The following is a 22,458-nucleotide window of genomic DNA, read 5'->3' on the forward strand; positions in this document are numbered from 1 at the left end:
TTCCTGGCACAAGGGCAATGCTTCCATCAGCCAGAACCGGCACACAGAGGAGTTGATGGGGCAGCTATACTTACAGCATGCATTTCCCTTCTCAGCGTCGAACCAGCGGTGAGGGGAATTATTCTCTTTTTGTCAATCCGCAGAAATCTCAGTGTTCTTTATTTGTACGATTCGTGGTCCCCCTTACACGCACACTGGAATTATTCCCGGTTTTCAGATTTCGCAATCTTTTCCTGTCACGAAGAGTGGACTGTTTCACGCCAGCACCTTGCTGTTCCCTTTTTCCGCCCTGTGAGTGGGTGACGTTGGCTGTTGATTCTTGCCCCTCCCTGGAGGTTTTGGGGACGAGACGACTGCCGCCATTCGGTGTCATGGTGCACACCTCGTTGAACTTGGGGCACTTGATTTTGCCGCTTACGAATGACGACGAGTTCGATGGCATGATGAAGCCACCCTGAGTGCAGTTGTGCCATTCATTGTTGCCAGCGTACATCACCATCACGACACCATCATCCCCGCACTTCACCCGTGCACACACGCCGCCCACATCCTTGCCCTCCGCTTTCACTCTGTCCGTCACCTTGAGAGACTCACCGTCGAGACACCACGAGTCACTGTCCATCAACGACCCAGAAATAGTATCGTTCACCACAAGGGTGCACAGAGCGGGAAGTACTCCGTAATATGTGGAGATGTATTCCGGTTTCGCAAACGGGCATTCCTCCTCCTTTGCAGTGTACACTCTATATCCGTTGGATGATCCGCACGTCCCAACGGCAAAGCGATCAGATGTACACCGAGGGGATGTTGTGTTGGATGCCTTCCTATATTGAAAGCTATTGCTATGATGATCAGGGCGACAAAAAAACACGCCATCCGTGGGGATCGAACCCACGACCACACGGTTAAAAGCCGTGCGCTCTACCGCTGAGCTAGGAAGGCCGTCGATGTTGTCATCGCAATTGTGGGTATTAATTTTAATTTGTTGCCTTTCTCGATTTGGCGCGGAAGCCTCAGAATTAAAGAAAAAAGGATTTGATTGTCTTTTTTGCTTGGCAGGGAAAATAGAGCCAGTGTAACGAAATCAAATCCTTCTTGTTGTTAATTAGTCATTTATTTAGAGATCGTGATACCATTAATCAGTGTTCTTCATCGTAGAAAAATATTTCCACCGTTAATCTTTTTATTTTATGATTTTCTTTAATATTTTTTCTTTTTTTTTTTTTTGGAGCTAAGGGTCTCGCAAAGTAAATACCAAAAAAATATGAAAATATGGTTAGAAGTTTTTCTATCACACTGTGAAATCGTCGAACTTTACCGAAAACATGCAATCGCCGGGAGTCGAACCCGGGTCTTCCGCTTGGAAGGCGGAAATCTTAGCCGTTGGACCACGATTGCTCTCGACAGTTCATGAGAGTTACCGCGTTTGCCCATCTGATTGTGGTTGTTTAACAGTTACCTTTCCCACCAATATGCCTTTTTCCCCATATTGGTGCTGTGTGGTGTATTCTTTCGTAGGTTCTATCACCATTCAATACCATGTGTACCTCTTAAAATTTGATCATTTCTGAGGACACTGGTTATCAGCTCCTGGTTTTGAAGACGATCCAGGGGATCACTGGATGTTGAAACTATGATGGGATTATTGGTATCGTCTGCAAATTTTATCTTGTGAGTTCTACATTCTCGTCCTTATTTCCTAATTCCAAACATTTTATCTTGCATCTTATCTTCTTGTTAACAATTCCCCTCATTTCACCCGTAACATTCTTTTCTGAATAAAAACCCATATCGCCAATTTTCAAAAACAATGACCCCGTGGGTGAAGAGCAGCGAGTTTTACAAAACAGTTTTCTTCTAAGGGTTATACTGATAGGAAAAAACCCCAAGGGATTGTGTCGCAATGCTAATGTCATTTCTTTTCTCTCCGGATGAAAATAAATAAAACGCCTTGCCATTACGAATAAACTTGTATTCCACGGCTTCATCGGATTTTGCAGAATTATTCTTCACTGACCGATCGAAGTGCCGATGCAGTAGACATCCAAACTCCTCTTAGACGTTATCCAAATACACAGAGCAACAACAACAAAAAAAACATAATAAACTATCTTGAGATAGCCTCACATACGGGATAGACAAACCCAAAGACAGAGTGAGGCAGAACAAAAGAACAACAGTGAAATAACCAACTTACTTCTTGATCTCCTAGAAAGAAAGAAAGAAAAGAAACAAATAAATAATAATAATAATGATAATAATAATAAACGTTCTTTTTTCTATTTTAAAAGGGACATTTTCCAGCATTTTGCCAGGGGTACACAAAGTTGCATTGAAGTATCATTAATTTCATTGACTTTAGAAAAAAATATATTATCAAGGCGAATTTATTTTTAATGAAATAACAGTTTTTTTTTCTCCTTTTAGAAGGTATCCAGAACCATCACTTTTCTCTTCCTATTACCTTCCATACAATTAAAAAAAAACTCATTCCTCTTTAATCTTCGCTCGGACAATGGTTATGGTCTCATCAATTATTTCCTTCACGCGCGCATCCATATTTTGCGCTGTTTCATGTAAGAGTTTCTGTTCAAACTGTGAAATGAGATCTTCTGTACTTGTTTCCTTTAGTTTCGCCAAAGTCAATAGCTCACGTGCTACCAGGAGCGGCTTCCTTGTCATTGTGAAAAACTCAAGGGCCAATAAATGCGCTTCTATCGAGTTTGCATTATGTGAAAGATAAGGGATAAGATATCGTTCCGCTTTTTTGAGTGGTTCAGAAAGGTCAATGTTGTCTAAATAATATTCTTGACGCAACTGTGCCAGACGCTTATTCTCTTCTGCATCTGAACACTTTTCAAGTTCTGGACGAGGAACATGTTTCATTCTCACAGCTTCTTCACCCTCTTCAAATATTTTCATATAGGTCCGAACGATACGTGGACAAAGTTTAAGGAAAAACTTGTTTCCATCCAGATCGTCATCACGAGCCAAAACATCAAACCAAGCTCGCATGGTACATCTTCTGAAAACATAGTTATGAAATTCCAACAATTCCAGGTGATTGCGTTTATGATGAAGTTCGTACATTAGATAATTTGACAAAGCAGAAATGTAGTCACCTTTTCGAAAAAAGGCATCACCAACTTCTCTTTCATACCATGCACACTGTGACTCTAACGCCGTCAAATATGTATCACCAGGAACAGTACTGGCTTTGTAAAACATTTGCATCCGTTCTTCTGCTTCTTCAATTCGATTTTCCCGGAAAAAATACTTGGCCGCTTTCCCATTAAGATATTTATCCTGTAAATCAAGTCGGCGTGCCATATCGGCACTCAAGGCAGCTTCATCCAAATGTCCACTACGCGCTTGAATCTTTGCCTTTATTAAATACAATAATTCCACAGTGGGAGTATGCTCAATAGCGCGGTTAATATAACTTAACGCCATATCAAAATCACCTAACCTGCAAAAATGAGTCGCCAAATACATCCATATCCATAAAATATAACATGGATTGGATTTTTCACCGAAACTTGTAAAATCATTATCCTTAATTTGCTTTTCCCATTCCAAAAATACTTCACCAACCAGTTTAGATCGCTCAGGATCCCGATACAAAGATTTTAATACACTGAAAAGTGATGGGATCATTTTAATAATAAACCTAGAAGCGTATTCACGAAGACAATCTTTAAATTCTTCAAGTGGTAAATAATCGAGTGCACTTCGTCTGGCATAATCACACTTGGGGCAGGAATTCATCACTTGTTGTAAAATTTCCAAGTACTTTTCTTTATCACGTATGGGACGTCGGTGATTATCGAGTGGAATTTTCCTTAAATGAGCAATAGCTGCAATACAATCTCCTTCTGCTACTCCTTGGGAGATAAGATCCATGTATCGTTTTTCAGCTTCGGATTTTTGACCAAGAAGTGCGTGCGCCTTTGCTCGTAAAAGGGTTTTTTCGTACTCATCAACAATTTCTGCATTGTGTGTTTTTAATAGTTGAAGTGCTTTTGATGGTGCATTATTGGCAAGTTCAAGTTCCACACAGTAGAGATACACCTCACTTTTCTCAACAGCATTATCTCCAGCATCCATAAACGTAAGCATAATATCTATTAAAGCAACCGCAACCTTTGTATGTCCCATCATACGATATCCAGAAGATAATGCGATCCAGTTAGCACGAACACCAGGTTTTAATGCAACCATCTTCCGTCTTGTTTCCACAAATTGTTCCCAATCTCGAATCTGAACGCAAAGGGGTGATAGATCGCGCAGTATATTTAGATTAGATGAATCTATTGAAAATGCGTGCTTAAAAGCCTTCATTGCCTCCAGATAATTCTTATCAGATCGATAACACATTCCAAGAGAGTGCCATGCAATGGGAGATTCCGGATTAAGTGTAATAGCCTGTTTAATTAATGTATGACCTTCCTCTTTGCGCTCAAGATTGTGCAATGTAAGACCCTTCATGGCAACAGTGTCCGCGTGCTCAGGAACAAGCGCCAGTATACTATCAGCAGTGCGTAGCGCTTTGGTATACTCACGGGAGTCAAATTCACGGCCAAGCCTTTCGAAAAGCTTCTGTTGCGCAGGAGGAAGAGCTGTTGACATGGTGGTGATGATGTATCCTTTTGCGTTTTGCAGAAAAAAATGTAATTCGATTCCTGGTTTGTTAAAAACAATAAGGGAAAAAAATCACTGACCCACTTTTCTCCTTTTTTGTGTTCTTGATATATATATATATATATATATATATATATGTTTATCAAAACCCCCTTTTTCCCCTTTTAATTAAAAATTTTCTTTGGTATTTGTAGAAGGTTACACCTAGAGTGTTCTCCTTTCTGCTCAAAATATATAAATAAATAAAGAGGAAATAAGACGTTTACTAAAAAAAAAAAAAAAAACCATACAAACACCCATCACATAAAAAACAAAAAAAAAACAATAGATAAAGTTTAAAAAGTATATATGGAGATATCCTCCTTTAGTTAGCAACAAGCGTAATTGCAGAAACTGGACGCATGCGGCTTTCGTTCTTTTTTTTTTGTTTCTTCTGTGAATAATAAAAAAGAGAGGTCAACAAAGAATGTTAAATCTGCAATGTGTGATCGGCTACCACGAATCCTCTCTTTTCATCTACCGCTTTAATACGGTATTCTGTTTTTCCCTCAGATGGGGAAGGGACAGAAACAGTGCATACACCAGCGTCAAAGGTAAGTGTAGTTGACACAGACGCTCCTCCTACCGTATCATTTTTTGCATCTTTACTTACTGCAATAGAGACACTGTGTGGTTGCTGTTTCACCTGAACAGTAGTTGTCACCTGCACTACAATATTATCTTTTAATTCTTCAGCTATGCCTTCCAGTGATATTAAAAGGTTATTCTTTCGTTTTTCCACCACCACGGAGGTGGATGCCTGCTCCTTGGATTCTTCCAATTTTACCAGATAATTTGTGTGACATGCGAAAAGAATCGCCGCTGCCAAGAGTCTTGGAAACAGTTGAATGGTAAAAAAAATAAGAACCAAGTGCCATAAATAACGAGCCCGCAAACGTTCCTTATTATGCTGAGATACAACAAAAATAAAAGCGATGGTCATCACCATAAATAGAGGAACTCCATCACCCAAGAAGCGCATCTGCTGTTTGCGTCTCTCTTCATCTGAGAAACGGAATCCACCAGAAAACTCTGTACCGGCATTTCCCTCCGATCTCTCCTTAGTGTTAGCTAAAACGTGTTCATACGCCTCTTTTATATTCTGAAAGGCAACAGTTGCGTCTTTAGGGGCGTTTGGGTTATCAGGGTGAAAGTGTTTAGCCAAAATTCGGTAGTGTTCTTTAATTCTTTGAATATCTCGCACCTCCTCGTGAAATCCAAGACGATGATAATAATTGCTATCATTCCAGTCAGAGGCGTTAATAACTAATTTTTCCATCGGGGTTGTAGCACAGAAACGAAGATGGCTGAAAAGAGCACCATGAAAACCAAAGGTAGGCCTACCTCTAAAGAGGAAAGAAGAAGTTGAACGGTAGTGAGAGCCAATAACATGTTTCGCTAGACCTTGCATCAATATCACCTCTACACACTTACACCTCTAACAAAAACAGCGTATATACATACATACATAAAGAAAGAAAGATATAGAAAATAAACAAATAGTCGATATTCTTCCCTTCTTTTTTCTTCCTCTTTTAAAATTTATTGGTCTTTATTTATCCATTTACTCACAGTGGAGGAAACATGGACGGTATGGGTTCGGAATAAGATACACAGATAGTTTTAATCAAAAATAGAAAAAAATATAAACAATTGAGGACATTTATAGTAAAAAAAAAATATTGAAAAAAAAAAACCAATAAAAATAAGAAAGGTGGGAGACATTACAATATGGTTTACAGACCGTGCCTTCTTCGTATATTAGAAAGAATTGAAGCAGCATCCTCGTATGTTGTACCATTTATAGCCAAGAGAACTTCTACCTCCTGCTCCCCTTGTTGTGTGTCACTCACACCAGCTGATAAAAGGGGAGGTGTAGAAACATGAGCCTCTTGCCTAGAATGAGGAAATAAAACAGATGGAACAGGAGAAGTTGCCATCGTTGCTTGTTCTGCCATTTCATCTTTATTAATGCCACGCAATGTGGCTGATGTGGATACTGATACTGTTACTGGATTTAATGATACATCAACATTCTCTTCTGGCGCCGTATTTACCAGATTGCTCGTTATAATTCTTGAAGGACTACGATAATTATCTATCGAAAATTGTTGATTTTTATTTATTGAATCTGGTATATCAATAGACATTTCATTTTTACAAGAAGTTTGCCCACCTTCTACTCGTCCAAATACACTACTTCGCGTAAGAGAAGTAGTTTGTGGTCTTAAACTTACAATACAGCGACTAGAAGATCGTTTTTGTTCTTCAATTATTCGACTACTCTGTTCTTCAACTTCTAAACGTTTACGCCTCTCATCTCACAGCTGCGCTACTAAACATCGTTCAAAACTACGTATTTGAGGACTCATTGTACCAAGAGAATAATTTAATGACATCCCATAAGAGGTTTGTCTTCCCTCATGTTGAGCAAATGCTCGTAGTACCTCTTCATCAATTCCACCATCATTTTCTAAGGTATTCATAACATGAAAATCATAATTTAAACTTTGTTGTCGAAATGCAATAAGAGTACCTTTTTCCTTTTGTAATTTTATGTTCATTCCCCGTAGTTCATCAATCATACGATCTTATTCACGCAACAACACAGCGTAGGCATCAATACGTTGTTGCATATGGGAGAGTCGTTGTTTTTCTCCCACTGCACTTTGTGATAAACGAACCACAACATCTTGCAATTGACTCATGAGTTCAATCTGCAACTCACCAACGGGAGGAGGTGTGTTAGCTGCGAGTGCAGCTGCTGGTGTAGACATCATAATATCATATGAAGAGTGTTCGGGTGTTCGTTGTATTGACATACTTCCCCCCTCATACTGCCGATACATATCCCCATTATTATTATTATTACTCTTCTCATTGTTGTTCCTGCTATTGTTGTTGTTATGCCACATGCTTGTTGTTCTTGTTGTTGTCATTCGTGTTGTTGATGTTGCTCTGCGTTGTTTGGCGTGAATCGAATTATCTCACGGCGGGATATCAGGTGTGCGGGTACGCACAGAGGCAGCGGGTGATTTCGGTCGCCGTTGCGAAGATGTACACATCATTTGAAAAGTACGATAAACAGTAATAGTGACTTTATGTATTTGTTTACTCTTTTCTAACAATCACGTACAAAATCCACATATATATATATATATATATATATATATATATATATACATATATATATATGTATGCCGGCTTACTACTCCTTTGAAAAGAAAATAATAATAATAATAATAATAATAATAATAATAATAATAATAATAATAATAATAATAATATTCCACTCACCTAATCTTTTTGATACAGGGTAACAAAATTATTTCCGCTCATCCTCAAAAGTGACAAGGAAGGACGCGACAAATCCCTCCACACATATCTTGAGAAACACACAGACACACACAAATCAGAGATCCATGAGAGAAAAGAAGGAAAAAGAAGCAAAAGGAGGAAAAAAAAAACAGGAGAAAATAATACACATATAAATAGGTCGAAACACAAGCCCTCACAATGAAGAAGGCGAAAATAAAGCGAGTACAAAATTTTGTGTACAAAAGAAATAAGTTCAAATATGGAGTAATACCAACGGAATCGAAAGACGGTTTAATGTACCATGACTCAATTTTGCGAACAACACATTATAATGAAAAAAAAAGAAAACAATAACAATAAATGAACGAAACAAAGCCAAACACACACACAAAAAAAAAAAAACACACACTCTCTATATTAATTACACTAACAAATAAAGAATGGTTAAGTGATTCGACACAAATAGTTTAATGGCTGAAAAAAAAAAATTTCCTTCCTTTCCCTTCTATTTGTATTGACCACATTCTCTATATTACCCTATGCTGCACCACTCTAAAAACTATTACTGGAAGTGAGACTGCGTTTCTCAGCCAAAAGACGACGAAATTCCTCTTCGGAACGCATTAATGACTCGCGTTGACGACGAACTTCTTCTTCTTTTTGACGTAGAAGTCGATTCATCTGCTCCTGCTCACGAGCACGTACTTGTTCCTCAATAGCAGCCTCACGCTCCAGCCGTTCAGACTCTTCACGAACACGTAATAATTGCTCCTGAAGTGCACGCTCACGCCGTTTCTGTTCTTCCAGACGCATCTTTGTAGGTGATTTTGTCATACTGCTGTTTATAGAATTAGCAGAAGTATCCTGTCGATAGGATGTCATATTCGGCATCAAACTAATACCTTTTTGTGGGGAATTAGATATGGACTGTACTGCAGATGCTGCAAGACTCTGCGATGGTGGACAAGGCGGAGGAAGATCTTTCTGTACATCCGTGTGCCACGATGTTTGTGGCTGAAAGACGTATAATTGATCATACTCGTGTAGTTGCGTGGGGGAAATTAAATCAACCCACTTTAAGAGCACATCATCGTAGATCTGAATTCGAGCAATAGTGAAATCTACCGTAGGGAGTCCTTTCGAATGTCTTAAATTCGCTTCAGTTGAAAAAACTACCAGAATCTTTCGCTGCAATTCCGAAAGTGTAGGCATAGAATCGAAGTTTAACTCCAAGTTATGCTTCTCCCCATAAAGATCAGCACACACAAGAAGAGTGTACATCGTAATCAACCACCTCGCAGAAGGTTCTAAAGCTGAATACAACCAAGAAAAATATGGAGAGGACTACACACATGTAATACCAAAAAAAAAAAAAAAAAAAACAATAATATATATGTGAAACGAAAGAAAAGACGGAAAAAGAAGGAAGAGAAAACTTGTAAAGTAAACAAAAAATGAAACAATATACAAATATTTAAAGAGCCAAAATTATACCACAATTACAAAGGTTGTATTAAGAATGCAACAGCTTGGAATTATGTCTCAGTAAACACCAACATTAATTTCTTTTTTTTTGTTTTCGTCTTATCTTTTTTTTCTGTTAAAAGACTGCTAAAGAGGAATAAGTCGATTTTGGTTCTGTCGAAAGAGCTTTGCGAGGACAATAATAATTGTATGAAGAGCCAATACATCTTCCCTCCCTACATCGTGAATTGTATTATACCGCCGACATGGAGAGGCATCAGTACTGCGTGGTGAAAGAGCTTCCACAATAGCCCCACGATTATCACCGCGAATGTTCTGCGATTCACACAACGTTCGGAGATGACGACAACAATCACGAAAGAACTCATGCACAAGTCGATCCAAATCTGGATCAAGTGGTGTATCCACAGCTGTTAAGCAGGCGTATATCCATACCCCATACCCTGTGGAGTAGTTAACAGTATTACGAGAATTGTCTTCTATATCAACAGGCATAAGAAGACGCAGAAACGTAAGAAGAGAAACAATAGCTTCGCTAGTTTCACTATGCTTTAGTGGTGGTAGACGATCAATAAGGTTAGGTAAAGAGGTATCTTTCGTTTCTTTTCCTTCCTTTTCTTTTTCACATTCTTCCTTCGCTTCTTCTTCACTTCTTTCCAAATCAGTTTGTGCATCATCTTCCTCCTCGTAATCTTTGTCCTTCTCACTCGACTGATCTTCCTGCGCATCATACCACGAATACACTTTTGGTTTTATCCCTCGCTTATATTCTCTTAACATTGAACTTACCAAGACAGTGAATAGAGCAGAGGTACACGCACTATCTAGCCAGACCAACAATCCCAGAGGTGGTTCACAACCTTGCTCTGGGCCACTATGGCTCAAATAGTTATACCAAAGCCGAAGATTTGGCGAGTTTGGAACATCTAATTTTGGTTTATTTGTTAAAAGCCATTTTACAGCATGTACAACACATCTTTTGGTGCGAAACGCGTCCTGTGAGGTAATTTGTGATAATACGTCTCGAAGTTCTGGCCAACACCAATCTTTTTTATCATTTGGAACATCTACAGCATCTTTCACATGTGCGTAACGTAATATATCTTCTACTCCAGCACGCAGGGAAAGAATTCGCTCACGTGCGGCATTCATTCGGGCAATTGATACATCAATGTAATTAAAACTTGGTGCCTGCGCAGCATCAAGAGTTGCGTTACTTAATGTGCTTCCGGGAAACCATTTTTCCATTAGTGTCATTTTAGTCGGATTACGTGGTACACCTAATGTAGAATTTGCGGCCGATAATGAATCAGTAGAAGTTGCTGTGCGTGCCGGGGAATTAACCAAAAGAGAAGAACTGTTCCCATTTTTGTGACCATCATCACCATCATCTGTACGCTTTCGCTTCTTCATTGGTAGCCGTGAGACTGAATGTGTAGCTAACCCCAACCCTTTATCTTGTTTTCCACTCGTTGATCGAGATTGTGTAACAGACGAATGTCCATGGGCAAAGTGCTTCCGCTGAAGTCTTGATGCAAGCTTCAGGTACGCCTCTACATCATCTTCCATGATACTTTCCCTTATTTGCACTATTCATCAGAAAAAGTAACGTATGTATAGGGGGAAAAAGCATATACATAAAGAAAAGCACCACAATGAAATCGCATAACAGTCAATAAAAAAAATTAAAGGAATCACATAGGTATATACAAAAAAGAAAAAAAACTCAGAAATAAAAAAAATATTATATATATATATATAATATGTATACCATATTAAAAGTCTTCTACATGGATTTTCTTCGGTAAATATAAATACATCTACACATAATTACAGGAACGTGAAAAACAAGAAAAGCAGACCCGTTAATTTCAAGCATAATAAAGAAAAAAGAAAGCCCAGAATAACATATTCTTCAAGAGCAACAGGGCCAAACTAACACAAGGTGGAATCCTTTAGGCATCCTTTCTACTTGATAAACGTGTAGCACTTTCTTCAGCTTGACGACGCGAAATCCGAGTCTTCTTTATATCAGTTGCAATAATATATTTTTCATATAAAAATTGCTCTTTATCTTTCTGCCGCTGCATCCCCTTGGCATACATATCTTCTACAAATCTCTTCAGAGGGATAACTGGAACATTAGCTTTAGGCTTAAATAATAAACGCTCCTCTGCATCTTTACGTGAAGCTTCACGCCTCTCAAGAGAATCATAGTACAAACGTTTCACTCCAGACTCCACCACTTCCCTAGGTAGGACTGTTGACACAAGTCCATACTCCTTCTCCCGTTTTTCCTCCGCCTCCCGCAAAGCAACTTCATGGCGCTTAACGTATTCATAATAAACACGCTCAACAATACGATCAATCTCAGCCTGTGACAACTTAAGAGAAGGACAGACAGGAAATGGATCATGAACTGGTTGTGCTTCAGAACGCTGTGTAAGCCTATTTACATGCCTCTGCAACTCATCCTCCGTCAAGCGTGTAGGTCGATCGCCAGCAGACTCCGCCATATGTGCTACAAAAAAAACACAAAAAAAGAAGCAACAACAACAACAACAAAACATAAAGCAAGAACACAAAACGTATTGAAAAAAAAAAAAAAAAAAAAACGCACACAAAGAACAAAAAAAAAAAAAAGAAGGAGCAAACGTTTAAAAAATTAAAAAAAAGAAAACATTTTCCTACACCAAAAATTATCATGCTATAAAAAAAAAAATATTGTAGCACACGTTTTAAAAATTAAACCCTTTTCACCTTCACCTTCACAGGAACCGAAACCACAAAACACTCAATATGTGTTACCTGCAACGTAAAGTGACTGTGAGTCCTTATCATCCTCGGAACGGTTGTAGCGACCAAGCTGAGCGAGCGAGTTCATCTTGGCGCGGTGCATGAATGCACGACGGCCTGCGGCAACACCGGATTCCTTGCCACCCCATGCCTTGAGTGCGCTGGACTGCAAGGCGCGGGCGTACGAGAAGGTCAGCTTCCACGGACGCGGCAGGTTGCAGGAGTTCATTGCGTTAAGGTACTCCGAGGCCTGAACTTCGCTGAGACCTCCTGACAGGAACGTCACACCGGGAAGTGCCGGCGGCAGCACACGTGCGAGCGTTGTCACGGTGTACTGCGCCACCTGCTCGGGTGTTGCCTTTTGGCCGGACTCTGCGCCGGGCACCACCATGTTGGGCTTCAGCAGGCATCCCTCCCACACCACACCGTGGCGGTGCAAGGCAGACACCACTTCCGACCACACGTGCTGCGAGACGCGCTGACAGGTCTCAATATCGTGCACACCGTCTATCATCACTTCAGGCTCCACAATTGGGACAAGACCACTCAGCTGGGAGAGAATGGCGTAGCGGGCGAGCGTCTCTGCGTTGAAGCGCACAGCGGCCTCTGACACAGTGCCGTTCTGAATCTTGTACACGTTACGCCACTTGCAGAAGCGGCATCCCATGGAGTAGTATTTGCGAGCACGCTTCACATAGCCGTCAAGGCCCTCCGTCATCTGCTCACCCTCGGCGCCCTCCACAAGAGGGTTCAGGCCCATGTCCGTCTTGATGCCGGGCACCACTCCCTTGCGCTGTAGAAACACCGGAAACGTCTCTCCAGTTTTGGCCTTCTGGTACACTGTCTCGTCGTGCAGAATGACACCACTGATGTACTGCTCAATACCCTCACACTCGAGCATCAGGGCACGGTACTGGCGGCGGTGCTCCTCCGTGTTGGAGAGACCAATGGGCGCAAAGCGCTTCGCGCATGAGCCAATAGACTCATCGGCGGCAAGGAGTCCCTTTCCGGGTACCGTCATTTTCTTGGCAGTTGCGATGAGTTCCGCCTCATAGGGTGTCTTCAGGCGGTTGTACGCAGGCAACTGTGTTTGCAGAACCTCCACACGAGAGGGCATTTTGCTTATTGTTTTTTCTTGAATTAGTAAATTAGTTGCTTATAATGGAGTAGAGTTTTTTTTGCTATATTTGCATTTCACCACAGGACACACGCATATTATAGATATGAATGGAGAGAAAAGGAGAGAGAAAAATAGAAAGATGACATACAGAACGTTCAACAGTGGGACTGTAGTGGCAATGGTGCAAGCAGAGAGTCACAAGAGTCAAAAGACAAAAACACCAGCGTAGTAGTCGCACCGCCGATTCCTTCTTTTGCCCAATAACATTTGGTAATTTGCCGAACTCTGTTTGTGGCGCGGGAAACGCACATACAGAGATGTACATACACCTATTAATATAAATACGAAGACGCACCTGTATCTACAAAAAAAAAAAAATAGTGATTGTGATGCCTTAGGTAGTTCATGGAGAGAACACACACAGTCACCAACAGAAAAATATATACAACACACTGGTATTTTTTTTTTCACATCAACTCAGTCTTTTATTTAATATTCTTTGCTTTCCTTGTTACCTACATAAATATGTGCTCCTTTTGAAACCAGACACACCAGAGATAAACACGACACTTGCTTTCCTTGTTACCACTCAATATGTGTTACCTGCAACGTAAAGTGACTGTGAGTCCTTATCATCCTCGGAACGGTTGTAGCGACCAAGCTGAGCGAGCGAGTTCATCTTGGCGCGGTGCATGAATGCACGACGGCCTGCGGCAACACCGGATTCCTTGCCACCCCATGCCTTGAGTGCGCTGGACTGCAAGGCGCGGGCGTACGAGAAGGTCAGCTTCCACGGACGCGGCAGGTTGCAGGAGTTCATTGCGTTAAGGTACTCCGAGGCCTGAACTTCGCTGAGACCTCCTGACAGGAACGTCACACCGGGAAGTGCCGGCGGCAGCACACGTGCGAGCGTTGTCACGGTGTACTGCGCCACCTGCTCGGGTGTTGCCTTTTGGCCGGACTCTGCGCCGGGCACCACCATGTTGGGCTTCAGCAGGCATCCCTCCCACACCACACCGTGGCGGTGCAAGGCAGACACCACTTCCGACCACACGTGCTGCGAGACGCGCTGACAGGTCTCAATATCGTGCACACCGTCTATCATCACTTCAGGCTCCACAATTGGGACAAGACCACTCAGCTGGGAGAGAATGGCGTAGCGGGCGAGCGTCTCTGCGTTGAAGCGCACAGCGGCCTCTGACACAGTGCCGTTCTGAATCTTGTACACGTTACGCCACTTGCAGAAGCGGCATCCCATGGAGTAGTATTTGCGAGCACGCTTCACATAGCCGTCAAGGCCCTCCGTCATCTGCTCACCCTCGGCGCCCTCCACAAGAGGGTTCAGGCCCATGTCCGTCTTGATGCCGGGCACCACTCCCTTGCGCTGTAGAAACACCGGAAACGTCTCTCCAGTTTTGGCCTTCTGGTACACTGTCTCGTCGTGCAGAATGACACCACTGATGTACTGCTCAATACCCTCACACTCGAGCATCAGGGCACGGTACTGGCGGCGGTGCTCCTCCGTGTTGGAGAGACCAATGGGCGCAAAGCGCTTCGCGCATGAGCCAATAGACTCATCGGCGGCAAGGAGTCCCTTTCCGGGTACCGTCATTTTCTTGGCAGTTGCGATGAGTTCCGCCTCATAGGGTGTCTTCAGGCGGTTGTACGCAGGCAACTGTGTTTGCAGAACCTCCACACGAGAGGGCATTTTGCTTATTGTTTTTTCTTGAATTAGTAAATTAGTTGCTTATAATGGAGTAGAGTTTTTTTTGCTATATTTGCATTTCACCACAGGACACACGCATATTATAGATATGAATGGAGAGAAAAGGAGAGAGAAAAATAGAAAGATGACATACAGAACGTTCAACAGTGGGACTGTAGTGGCAATGGTAGAATTAGCAATAAAAAGATAAAAGTCTTGTCGTTCGGAAATGAATGTTTTTTTTTTCTGAAAAATTAAATAAAATTATATATATAAATAGCTTGGATCAGGTGAACATGTGTATTCTACTCATCGTCATCACCGCCGGCCTTTGCCTTCTTGGCGGCCTTCGCCTTCACACGCTTCACACGTCCCCAGCGGCCATTACCGAAGGGTGAGGCATCGGCAAAGGCAATGTGGTGCTCAGAGCTCACCCGCACAATGAAGGACGGAATCGTCACGATCTGCTTAGCGACGGCAATATGGCGCTGCTGGATGAGTACACGGGCGTGGTGCACAGACTTGGCGAGTCCGTGCTTGAACACCACCGTCTGCAGGCGGCGCTCGAGAATATCGGGAACTGTGAGTGACAGCACGTAATCGAGTTTGTCCTTCTCCTCGTCGAGGAAGCCGTACTCGTGGCAGCGGCGCATGATGGCGGAACCCTCCAGCAGTCGGCGTGGGTGGTTCTCCGGGAGTGTGAGCAGCAGACGGGCGGTACGGCGCATCTTGGAGAGTGTCATGTTCACACGCCAAATCTCACGCTTGCAGCGGAGACCGTACTGTCCACAGAGCTTCATTTCACGATCGAGGCGTTCCTTCTCGAACGGGCGGCGAGGAGCCTTCCAGACGCGGTTGAAGTTGTTGTAGTTGCGCATGTTTCACCCTTTTTTTCCTTTGTAAAAAGTAGTATTAAAGATGTTGAGAGAAAGAAAGAAAAATTGGTAACAGAGTTTATAAAATAAATGAAGATTGATGAGTAGTAAATGTTCATTAAAAACACTAAAAAAATATAAATAATATTGGTTTTGTATTCAAATGCAAATTTTTTCTTTTTGTCTAATTACATCTCAACACTTTAAATAGTACGCATTATGGTGTACACAATAAGAAAATTGATAGAAGCAAAACGTAAAAAGAACAAAAAAAGGATGTGAACTGCTATAATAAGGGTAAATAAGCAATTTCAAAACATACCACGATATAAGGCGGGAAGTAGTACAGTTACTCAAATAGATGTTTTCCTTCCTTTTTCTTTTGTTAAAAAAAAGCCTACTTCACACCACTGACGGTACTGAAGATTATAATGTATTTTTTTTTTATTATTCTGTATATATTTTGTGTTGGTAGGATTGTATTTACCAATGTTTCACAGATATTAGCGACGCAGTAGATTCAGTAATGTAAGACAGTTTTGTTGCTGCCGATGTGGAGTAAAGAATTTAATGGCTTCCTCACGAACATTTTCGTCAAGTTTCCAACCTCGATGTACGAGTGCAAATGTTACAATTAGCGCAAACAATCCAACAGTGGCTGAAGATTTATTTTCTAAATCTGTTACTGAGTGTTCCACCCACGCGTTTAAGTGCGCTGTTGTTAGTATACCGCAGTCCAACATCTCACGCATGAATTGTGCAATCCCTGCACTGAATGGTGCAACATGAATAGCACATTTTATGATGTTGCTTGTCATTAATTCCCCTAATCTTTTTCTTTCTGAGACACTCTTTTCGTCCTCTTGACTTTCTTCACTCGTTTTATTATTATTGTATTCCTCTATATCAACTAATTCCGTCTTTTTCTGTAACCTTTGGATCAACTTGACTAGAAATGAACTATTCTTTTCTAGTACAGAACATACAAATTGATCATCAGAAAGGTAATAACATAGAGTTTGCAGTAATACATCGCGAAGACTTTGCCAAGAATCGGTTTCAAGTATTTTATCAACCTCTCGCATTTGTACTGGTGTCAATTTCATAGTGGCAGAACGGCGTAAGAAGAAAAAAAATCTTGACGGGTTTGCGTCAAATAACAGTGGTTGTTTATGTGGATCACTGAAAAGAAAAGGCATTTCACCAGGTTGCGTTTCCAGACGTGGAAGTTCAATATGAGGAAAAGAGACTTGAAGAAACGTTGTGCTTGTTGTATCACGTGGACGATGAAGAAGTTGAAGTGGAGAAACACTTACGCGAATGCCATCTGCTATAGTTTCTTGTTGTAATTTCATCACAATATCTTGTAATTCACTGTTCATCAATGTCTCTGCACCACCAGTAATATTCTTTAGCATAACATCATACCACTTTACTACATCATCTGCAGACGGTCGACTTTCATGTTCAAAAATTTTGCAAACTTCTTCCAGGGGAAGTAACTTATTAAAACAACTACTTGCTAAAATATAATTAGTTGCGTCAATATTATCTTCCCTATAAGCTTTATTAGAACTTAGAATACAACAAAGGAGGAGTATTTTTACTTCATAAAATAATGCTATCACAGCATTAGCAGCTGCCACTTCCCCAGCTGCGGTTTTGCCTGTTGTATTTTTAGCCCTAGAAGCTTTTAATTTCCATACCTCTGCATCTTGCAAAACTTCATTTACACTCTTCAAAAGCAAAATTGCTACATTGGAGCGGAGTTTGTGTAATTGGCAAATATCTGCCGAAATGGCAGATCCCCCACTTTGTGGGGAATGTGAATCTGTGGATGTATTCATAAAACCTACACCTGTGGACTGTAAAGAACGTGAGGGTGTGCTTTGAGGCGTTATCTCACATGCAGAAGGAACTGCAAAACAGTCTGGAAAAAGAAGAACCGGAATTGCCAAAGGCTCAAAACATCCAGATTCTCCAACGACTGTATACTCTGATAGTTGATCCCTTACCACGCGGTGAAGAGAAGGAACAAAAAATCCTTCGGTTATAAGTATAGCTAAAGTGGAAAGGTCAGAAGAAGATGGCAAAAGCACAGTATCCGCATAACGTTTCTTTTCATCACTAAATGATACAACGACACCTCCTGCAATGGCACCCTTAAGAATGTCAATAGGGGAACGACATGTGTTTTCTGCGTGAGTAAGAACCTGTAGAAGAGCTCTGTTTTCTAAAAGGCCATTAGCCCTCATGATAATTACCAAAAACAGAGAAACAAATAATATTTATCAAGGGTCTTAATTGTGAAGCACAAAATAGACTTTGGATATTTCTGCTGTTACTGCTCAATTTTACAATTTTATTTTAATTTCAATTATTCCTATAACATTAGTTCACTTGGAACGAAAAAAAAAAAACCTTACCAAATAGAGAAAAAAGAAACATATGCACAACACCACAATGACACAACATATCGTAGTTAATTCACCAGAAGGAAATCAAAGCAAAAAAAAAGGACAGTCAAAACCATTATCAATACCAATGTGAAGATTACCAGATGTATTTTCCCTCCCTTATTATTATTATTATTATTATTATTATTATTTCTTCCCTTTGGTGGGTGGATGGTTGTCTCCTGTTCACACCTTTATTGTCTATGTTGATATTGGAGGACGTGACGACAAGAGAGACCTTGATAATCGTGCAAAGGTTTCTTTAACACGCCGTTTCTCATCATATGTCATTTTGTCCATACTACACTCCAGTGAAGGCAACAATTCGTGACTGAATAGTAGTGCCTCTTCGTCCATAACTTGCTGAAGTGTAGAGCACTCTTTCCCATAGTAGGGCATTAATGGAAGTGCATATCGGGTCGGAAGAAATTCTCGTACGCGTTGCCAGCGCAATTCGAGTAATTCTTCTAATGTTACACCACATCGTTCGCAGTCCACACAAACGGCATTGCGATATGCTGGAGATTGGCGAAAGGGTTGGGGATAGAAAGGACCTGGTTCTATCCACTCCTCCCGTCGTGTTTCACTATTACTACTACTACTACTACTACTACTATTACTAGTACTAATATCTGTATCAGTGGCTACTGCGACCATTGCTTGTAATGAATGTTGGGCACCAAAACGAATGGCATGATCGCAGAGTGCGGCAGCAATTTGTTCAGGTGAAGCACCACGGCGGAGTTCGCGTCCAACAACTTTGGCGAGTTCATCTATTGAGGTGTCTTCTTGAGAACGGGTTTCAAACATAGCGTGATTACAAAGAACAAGTACATCACCAGTTAACATTTCCCATGAACTACAAGATGGGAGGGCAATAAGTTTTTGTTCACTAGGTGATTTTTTCATATCACATTTCATTGACCAGTGCCCGAAACTTCGTGAAACGTTATAGAAAGGATTCCCATCAATAATATCACCCACATCAGAGCGTACAATTCCTCCTGCACGTAATATGCGGCGAAGTTCTTGAGTTCGAAGCGGTTTATGATCTGTGCTTAGTGGAACAATTCGTTCACGAGAAGGATCAAGTGAACTGTGTATCCCCTCGGAGAGTGGGTGTCGCGCTATACCAAACGCACGTGAATCCCCAACATTACTCAATAATACATCAATAACAAAGGGAGGAAACATATTGGATGATGAAGAAGAAGAAGAGGAATAACCGATATCTTCCAATGTATTATCTGATAAAGCTTTTCTCATTTTAAAGAATCGCTCAGGAGGAGGTGCATAACCTCTATGATGTACTTCATCTCTATTCTTTTGACGCATTTGTTGTAGCTCAAATGGAGCTACAGAAGCTGTAAACCAAACAGCACGAGAACCACTATTAGCTGCTTCATTTTCTATAAGATTATCATTTCTCATATCCTCTCCAGTGTGAATAATACCTTTTCGACAGGCATCAAAGAAAGCACTATCAGCAAACATTGCATATTGATGCATAACCCAATCCGAGAAAATCCGACGAGGCGGATGAGCATCACCTACTCCCTTTATCTTCATAGCGTGTAATGCCCGATCACGCGATAATGCAGACATCATTAAGGAGATAATAGGATCATCCTTTACTTCACGACGAAGTTGTGCGATATGATCAGGGAGAACAGAATGCATAGTGAAAGCCCGAGCAAGGTAATGTGAAATAAAACGTGGACAGTAATGACCTGTGAAGCTATCACACAAACCACCAGCAACCACATCACCCATGAATGGGAGTACTAAAGAGGTATTACTAGTACTACTACTAGAAGTAGGACTTGATTCAGAGTTACTATTACCGCTATTACTGTAGTTGTAATTAGAATTGCCTGAAGATTCAGAATAAGCACCACGGTTTCTTATATTGTGTATGACAAAAGAACTCATTTGATCTTTTTCCACACAGTTCATAACTTCGCAAACTCCAACAGACATAAAAGGTAGCGACAATCGCAGCATCTTTTTATTCTGAAGAGGAAATGCTTGAAACATGAGTGCTATTACTGTGTATTGCTGTTATTATTCAAATATATTACTTTGTTCTGCTTGCTAAAATGAAAAAAAGTGGCTCTTTTCTAAGAATTAAACCAAAGAAAAAAAATGAGAACCAATGTCAGTATACTTTAATTTGAAACACAGTTCAAAACATACTTGTAGAACCCCCTACATGACTGTAATAGAATTAAAGATTTTCCAGTTTTAAAAATGAGTACGACTGTTCTTGGTCTTGGTCTTGTTCTTGTTATTTGTTTTTTTTTTTTTTTTTGCATTCATTAAATTTCTTTTTAAAAGAGATGTATTGGTTGATATTCCAAGAGAAACAAGCAAACAATCGAGCATGTAGAGAAAAAAAGAAAAATGAGAGTTGCAGTCATTCTTACATTCTCATTTTTTTTTATCTTCTTCGCTTTGAAAAAACGAAAAAGATATACAGACACAGATATATATAAACAGCAAGTCAATAAATAAAAGATTCGTATATATATATATATATATATATATATATATATCTTGTAGAATTATAAATATACATTATATATTATATTATATATAGATACATATATATGTAATTATTTACCTCATCAAAATATAACACAAAAACAAGAAGACTTTGAGGCAAAGAGAGAGAAAAAAAAAAAACAGGGACGACCACTCCCCATAAATATACATTTTTGTACCTTTGCACCTTATATTAACTGAGGAAAGTATCTCTTCCCCCTATTCTCATCACATGTGGCATTCCATACCTTCTCCTCCATTGCAATCGCCCGCGCTACCTCATGGTCCACAGCTGTACACCTGTATGGCCGGCCACTCTTCGTAACGGAGGGGAGTTTCAACTGCGGCAGTCGCTCTGGCGGGATGAGGCGCATAAACGTCCGGTGCTCCACCGCCTCCCGCCGCTCGCGATCCGCCACGTCCTCCTCAAAGTACTCCTGCGCTCTGCGGTGCAGTTCGGCGAGAGATGAAAACTTTGATGAGTGGAACTTTGCATCAGCGCGAAGTGCCCGACGCAGGCGGAGATACTCGGCCACCTCCTCGCCCGCGTACTTCTCCCGGCAGCGTTCCTCTTTCGCCTGCAGCCCATGTCGCTTTTCCATTTCTCTCCATATTAATAATTGCAGTGGAGAAGGCGGTGTGTCTAGGGCACGTATCCATGGAGCCGCAGTGGGAGGCGCAACAGCTGTAGAAATAAGGTATGGTTTTGGAGTGTAACTCTGACTATTACTTCTTTCCTGACGTTTTTCAAGGGCGTAGACAAAATCCGTGCGGCACGGGCTAGCCAACACTCGATCAGCTGATTCATGAATATAACTCTGTAAATGACGAAAAGAAGGACTGTTATGTCTCACATGTAATTTCCATGGTGAATGCCTACGAGACAAAAAACTACATGTATCCACACCAAATAATGAACCATCTCCTGCTAATGATGTATGCATCTCATCCACAAGATCCTCCAGCTGATTTGTGTAAGCCATCAAAATAAGCTCCTTCTGTCGACGAATCTCTGTTAATCGATCATCAAATAAAGCCTCTTCAAGTACATCTTGATAACTTAGCCTTCGAAGAGGTATGCAGGAAATACTACTCTGGCTTAAATAGGGATCTGAAAAGGACCCACAGAGAGAAACACGACAAAATTCCTCAGGATCAAAAATATCTTCATTTGGAAAATAGTTCACATATCTAACCGTAGCAATGATAGAACGACTTTTATTGGATCCGTTTTTAGCCCGAGGGGGTCCCATGAGAAAAATTACCATTTATCCAAAAAAAAAAAACAATGCTATTTATTATATATAAATATAGGATTATTGCTCTTATTGTTGTACCTTCAACCACCCCATCACCAGTTCAATAGAGTATCCCCAAAAAAAAGGCAAATGAAAAATATAAAGAGAAAAGAAAATGAAAAACAAAAGAAAACACAGACATAATTCCTTTGTTATTTACTTAAAGACTCTAAAAATATAT

General features: G+C 40.8%; 14 protein-coding genes across 14 annotated transcripts; all 14 read right to left on the minus strand.

The window, feature by feature from the left end:
* Positions 1-148: 148 nt before the first annotated feature.
* On the minus strand, positions 149-1,531 carry LSM04_007123 (Peptidase M8; the record flags this gene model as incomplete). The annotated part of the gene is made up of 2 exons (XM_067339138.1): positions 149-989; positions 1,422-1,531. 2 exons carry the CDS (start codon positions 1,529-1,531, stop codon positions 149-151), a joined length of 951 nt encoding a protein of 316 aa, XP_067187963.1.
* Positions 1,532-2,487: 956 nt separating this feature from the next.
* On the minus strand, positions 2,488-4,629 carry LSM04_002446 (N-terminal acetyltransferase A; the record flags this gene model as incomplete). Its single annotated transcript, XM_067339140.1, has 1 exon — positions 2,488-4,629. One exon carries the CDS (start codon positions 4,627-4,629, stop codon positions 2,488-2,490), a length of 2,142 nt encoding a protein of 713 aa, XP_067187787.1.
* A 481-nt stretch (positions 4,630-5,110) lies between these two features.
* LSM04_008332 (DnaJ domain) lies at positions 5,111-6,091 on the minus strand (the record flags this gene model as incomplete). Its single annotated transcript, XM_067339141.1, has 1 exon — positions 5,111-6,091. One exon carries the CDS (start codon positions 6,089-6,091, stop codon positions 5,111-5,113), a length of 981 nt encoding a protein of 326 aa, XP_067188024.1.
* Positions 6,092-6,416: 325 nt separating this feature from the next.
* LSM04_004456 (uncharacterized protein) lies at positions 6,417-7,265 on the minus strand (the record flags this gene model as incomplete). The annotated part of the gene is made up of 2 exons (XM_067339142.1): positions 6,417-6,965; positions 7,017-7,265. 2 exons carry the CDS (start codon positions 7,263-7,265, stop codon positions 6,417-6,419), a joined length of 798 nt encoding a protein of 265 aa, XP_067187858.1.
* Positions 7,266-7,271: 6 nt separating this feature from the next.
* On the minus strand, positions 7,272-7,745 carry LSM04_007981 (uncharacterized protein; the record flags this gene model as incomplete). The annotated part of the gene is made up of 2 exons (XM_067339143.1): positions 7,272-7,503; positions 7,672-7,745. The coding sequence occupies 2 exons, from the start codon at positions 7,743-7,745 to the stop codon at positions 7,272-7,274; spliced, it is 306 nt and encodes a 101-aa protein (XP_067188010.1).
* An 805-nt stretch (positions 7,746-8,550) lies between these two features.
* Positions 8,551-9,279, minus strand: LSM04_005136 (BILBO1; the record flags this gene model as incomplete). Its single annotated transcript, XM_067339144.1, has 1 exon — positions 8,551-9,279. One exon carries the CDS (start codon positions 9,277-9,279, stop codon positions 8,551-8,553), a length of 729 nt encoding a protein of 242 aa, XP_067187887.1.
* Positions 9,280-9,609: 330 nt separating this feature from the next.
* LSM04_003160 (Gemin2/Brr1) lies at positions 9,610-11,052 on the minus strand (the record flags this gene model as incomplete). The annotated part of the gene is made up of 1 exon (XM_067339145.1): positions 9,610-11,052. The coding sequence occupies one exon, from the start codon at positions 11,050-11,052 to the stop codon at positions 9,610-9,612; it is 1,443 nt and encodes a 480-aa protein (XP_067187815.1).
* Positions 11,053-11,438: 386 nt separating this feature from the next.
* Positions 11,439-11,999, minus strand: LSM04_002093 (uncharacterized protein; the record flags this gene model as incomplete). The annotated part of the gene is made up of 1 exon (XM_067339146.1): positions 11,439-11,999. One exon carries the CDS (start codon positions 11,997-11,999, stop codon positions 11,439-11,441), a length of 561 nt encoding a protein of 186 aa, XP_067187770.1.
* A 278-nt stretch (positions 12,000-12,277) lies between these two features.
* Positions 12,278-13,396, minus strand: LSM04_000054 (Fructose-bisphosphate aldolase; the record flags this gene model as incomplete). Its single annotated transcript, XM_067339147.1, has 1 exon — positions 12,278-13,396. The coding sequence occupies one exon, from the start codon at positions 13,394-13,396 to the stop codon at positions 12,278-12,280; it is 1,119 nt and encodes a 372-aa protein (XP_067187685.1).
* Positions 13,397-13,988: 592 nt separating this feature from the next.
* Positions 13,989-15,107, minus strand: LSM04_009671 (Fructose-bisphosphate aldolase; the record flags this gene model as incomplete). Its single annotated transcript, XM_067339148.1, has 1 exon — positions 13,989-15,107. One exon carries the CDS (start codon positions 15,105-15,107, stop codon positions 13,989-13,991), a length of 1,119 nt encoding a protein of 372 aa, XP_067188086.1.
* Positions 15,108-15,409: 302 nt separating this feature from the next.
* On the minus strand, positions 15,410-15,982 carry LSM04_001653 (RNA-binding S4 domain; the record flags this gene model as incomplete). Its single annotated transcript, XM_067339149.1, has 1 exon — positions 15,410-15,982. One exon carries the CDS (start codon positions 15,980-15,982, stop codon positions 15,410-15,412), a length of 573 nt encoding a protein of 190 aa, XP_067187742.1.
* A 500-nt stretch (positions 15,983-16,482) lies between these two features.
* Positions 16,483-18,234, minus strand: LSM04_001055 (Protein of unknown function DUF5393; the record flags this gene model as incomplete). The annotated part of the gene is made up of 1 exon (XM_067339151.1): positions 16,483-18,234. The coding sequence occupies one exon, from the start codon at positions 18,232-18,234 to the stop codon at positions 16,483-16,485; it is 1,752 nt and encodes a 583-aa protein (XP_067187717.1).
* A 402-nt stretch (positions 18,235-18,636) lies between these two features.
* Positions 18,637-20,472, minus strand: LSM04_004325 (PPM-type phosphatase domain; the record flags this gene model as incomplete). Its single annotated transcript, XM_067339152.1, has 1 exon — positions 18,637-20,472. The coding sequence occupies one exon, from the start codon at positions 20,470-20,472 to the stop codon at positions 18,637-18,639; it is 1,836 nt and encodes a 611-aa protein (XP_067187856.1).
* Positions 20,473-21,167: 695 nt separating this feature from the next.
* LSM04_006221 (uncharacterized protein) lies at positions 21,168-22,247 on the minus strand (the record flags this gene model as incomplete). Its single annotated transcript, XM_067339153.1, has 1 exon — positions 21,168-22,247. One exon carries the CDS (start codon positions 22,245-22,247, stop codon positions 21,168-21,170), a length of 1,080 nt encoding a protein of 359 aa, XP_067187932.1.
* Between the last annotated feature and the right edge of the window lie 211 nt (positions 22,248-22,458).

This window comes from Trypanosoma melophagium, assembly GCF_022059095.1.
Source record: "Trypanosoma melophagium isolate St. Kilda chromosome Unknown ctg4segment1, whole genome shotgun sequence".
Lineage (NCBI taxonomy): Eukaryota > Euglenozoa > Kinetoplastea > Trypanosomatida > Trypanosomatidae > Trypanosoma > Trypanosoma melophagium.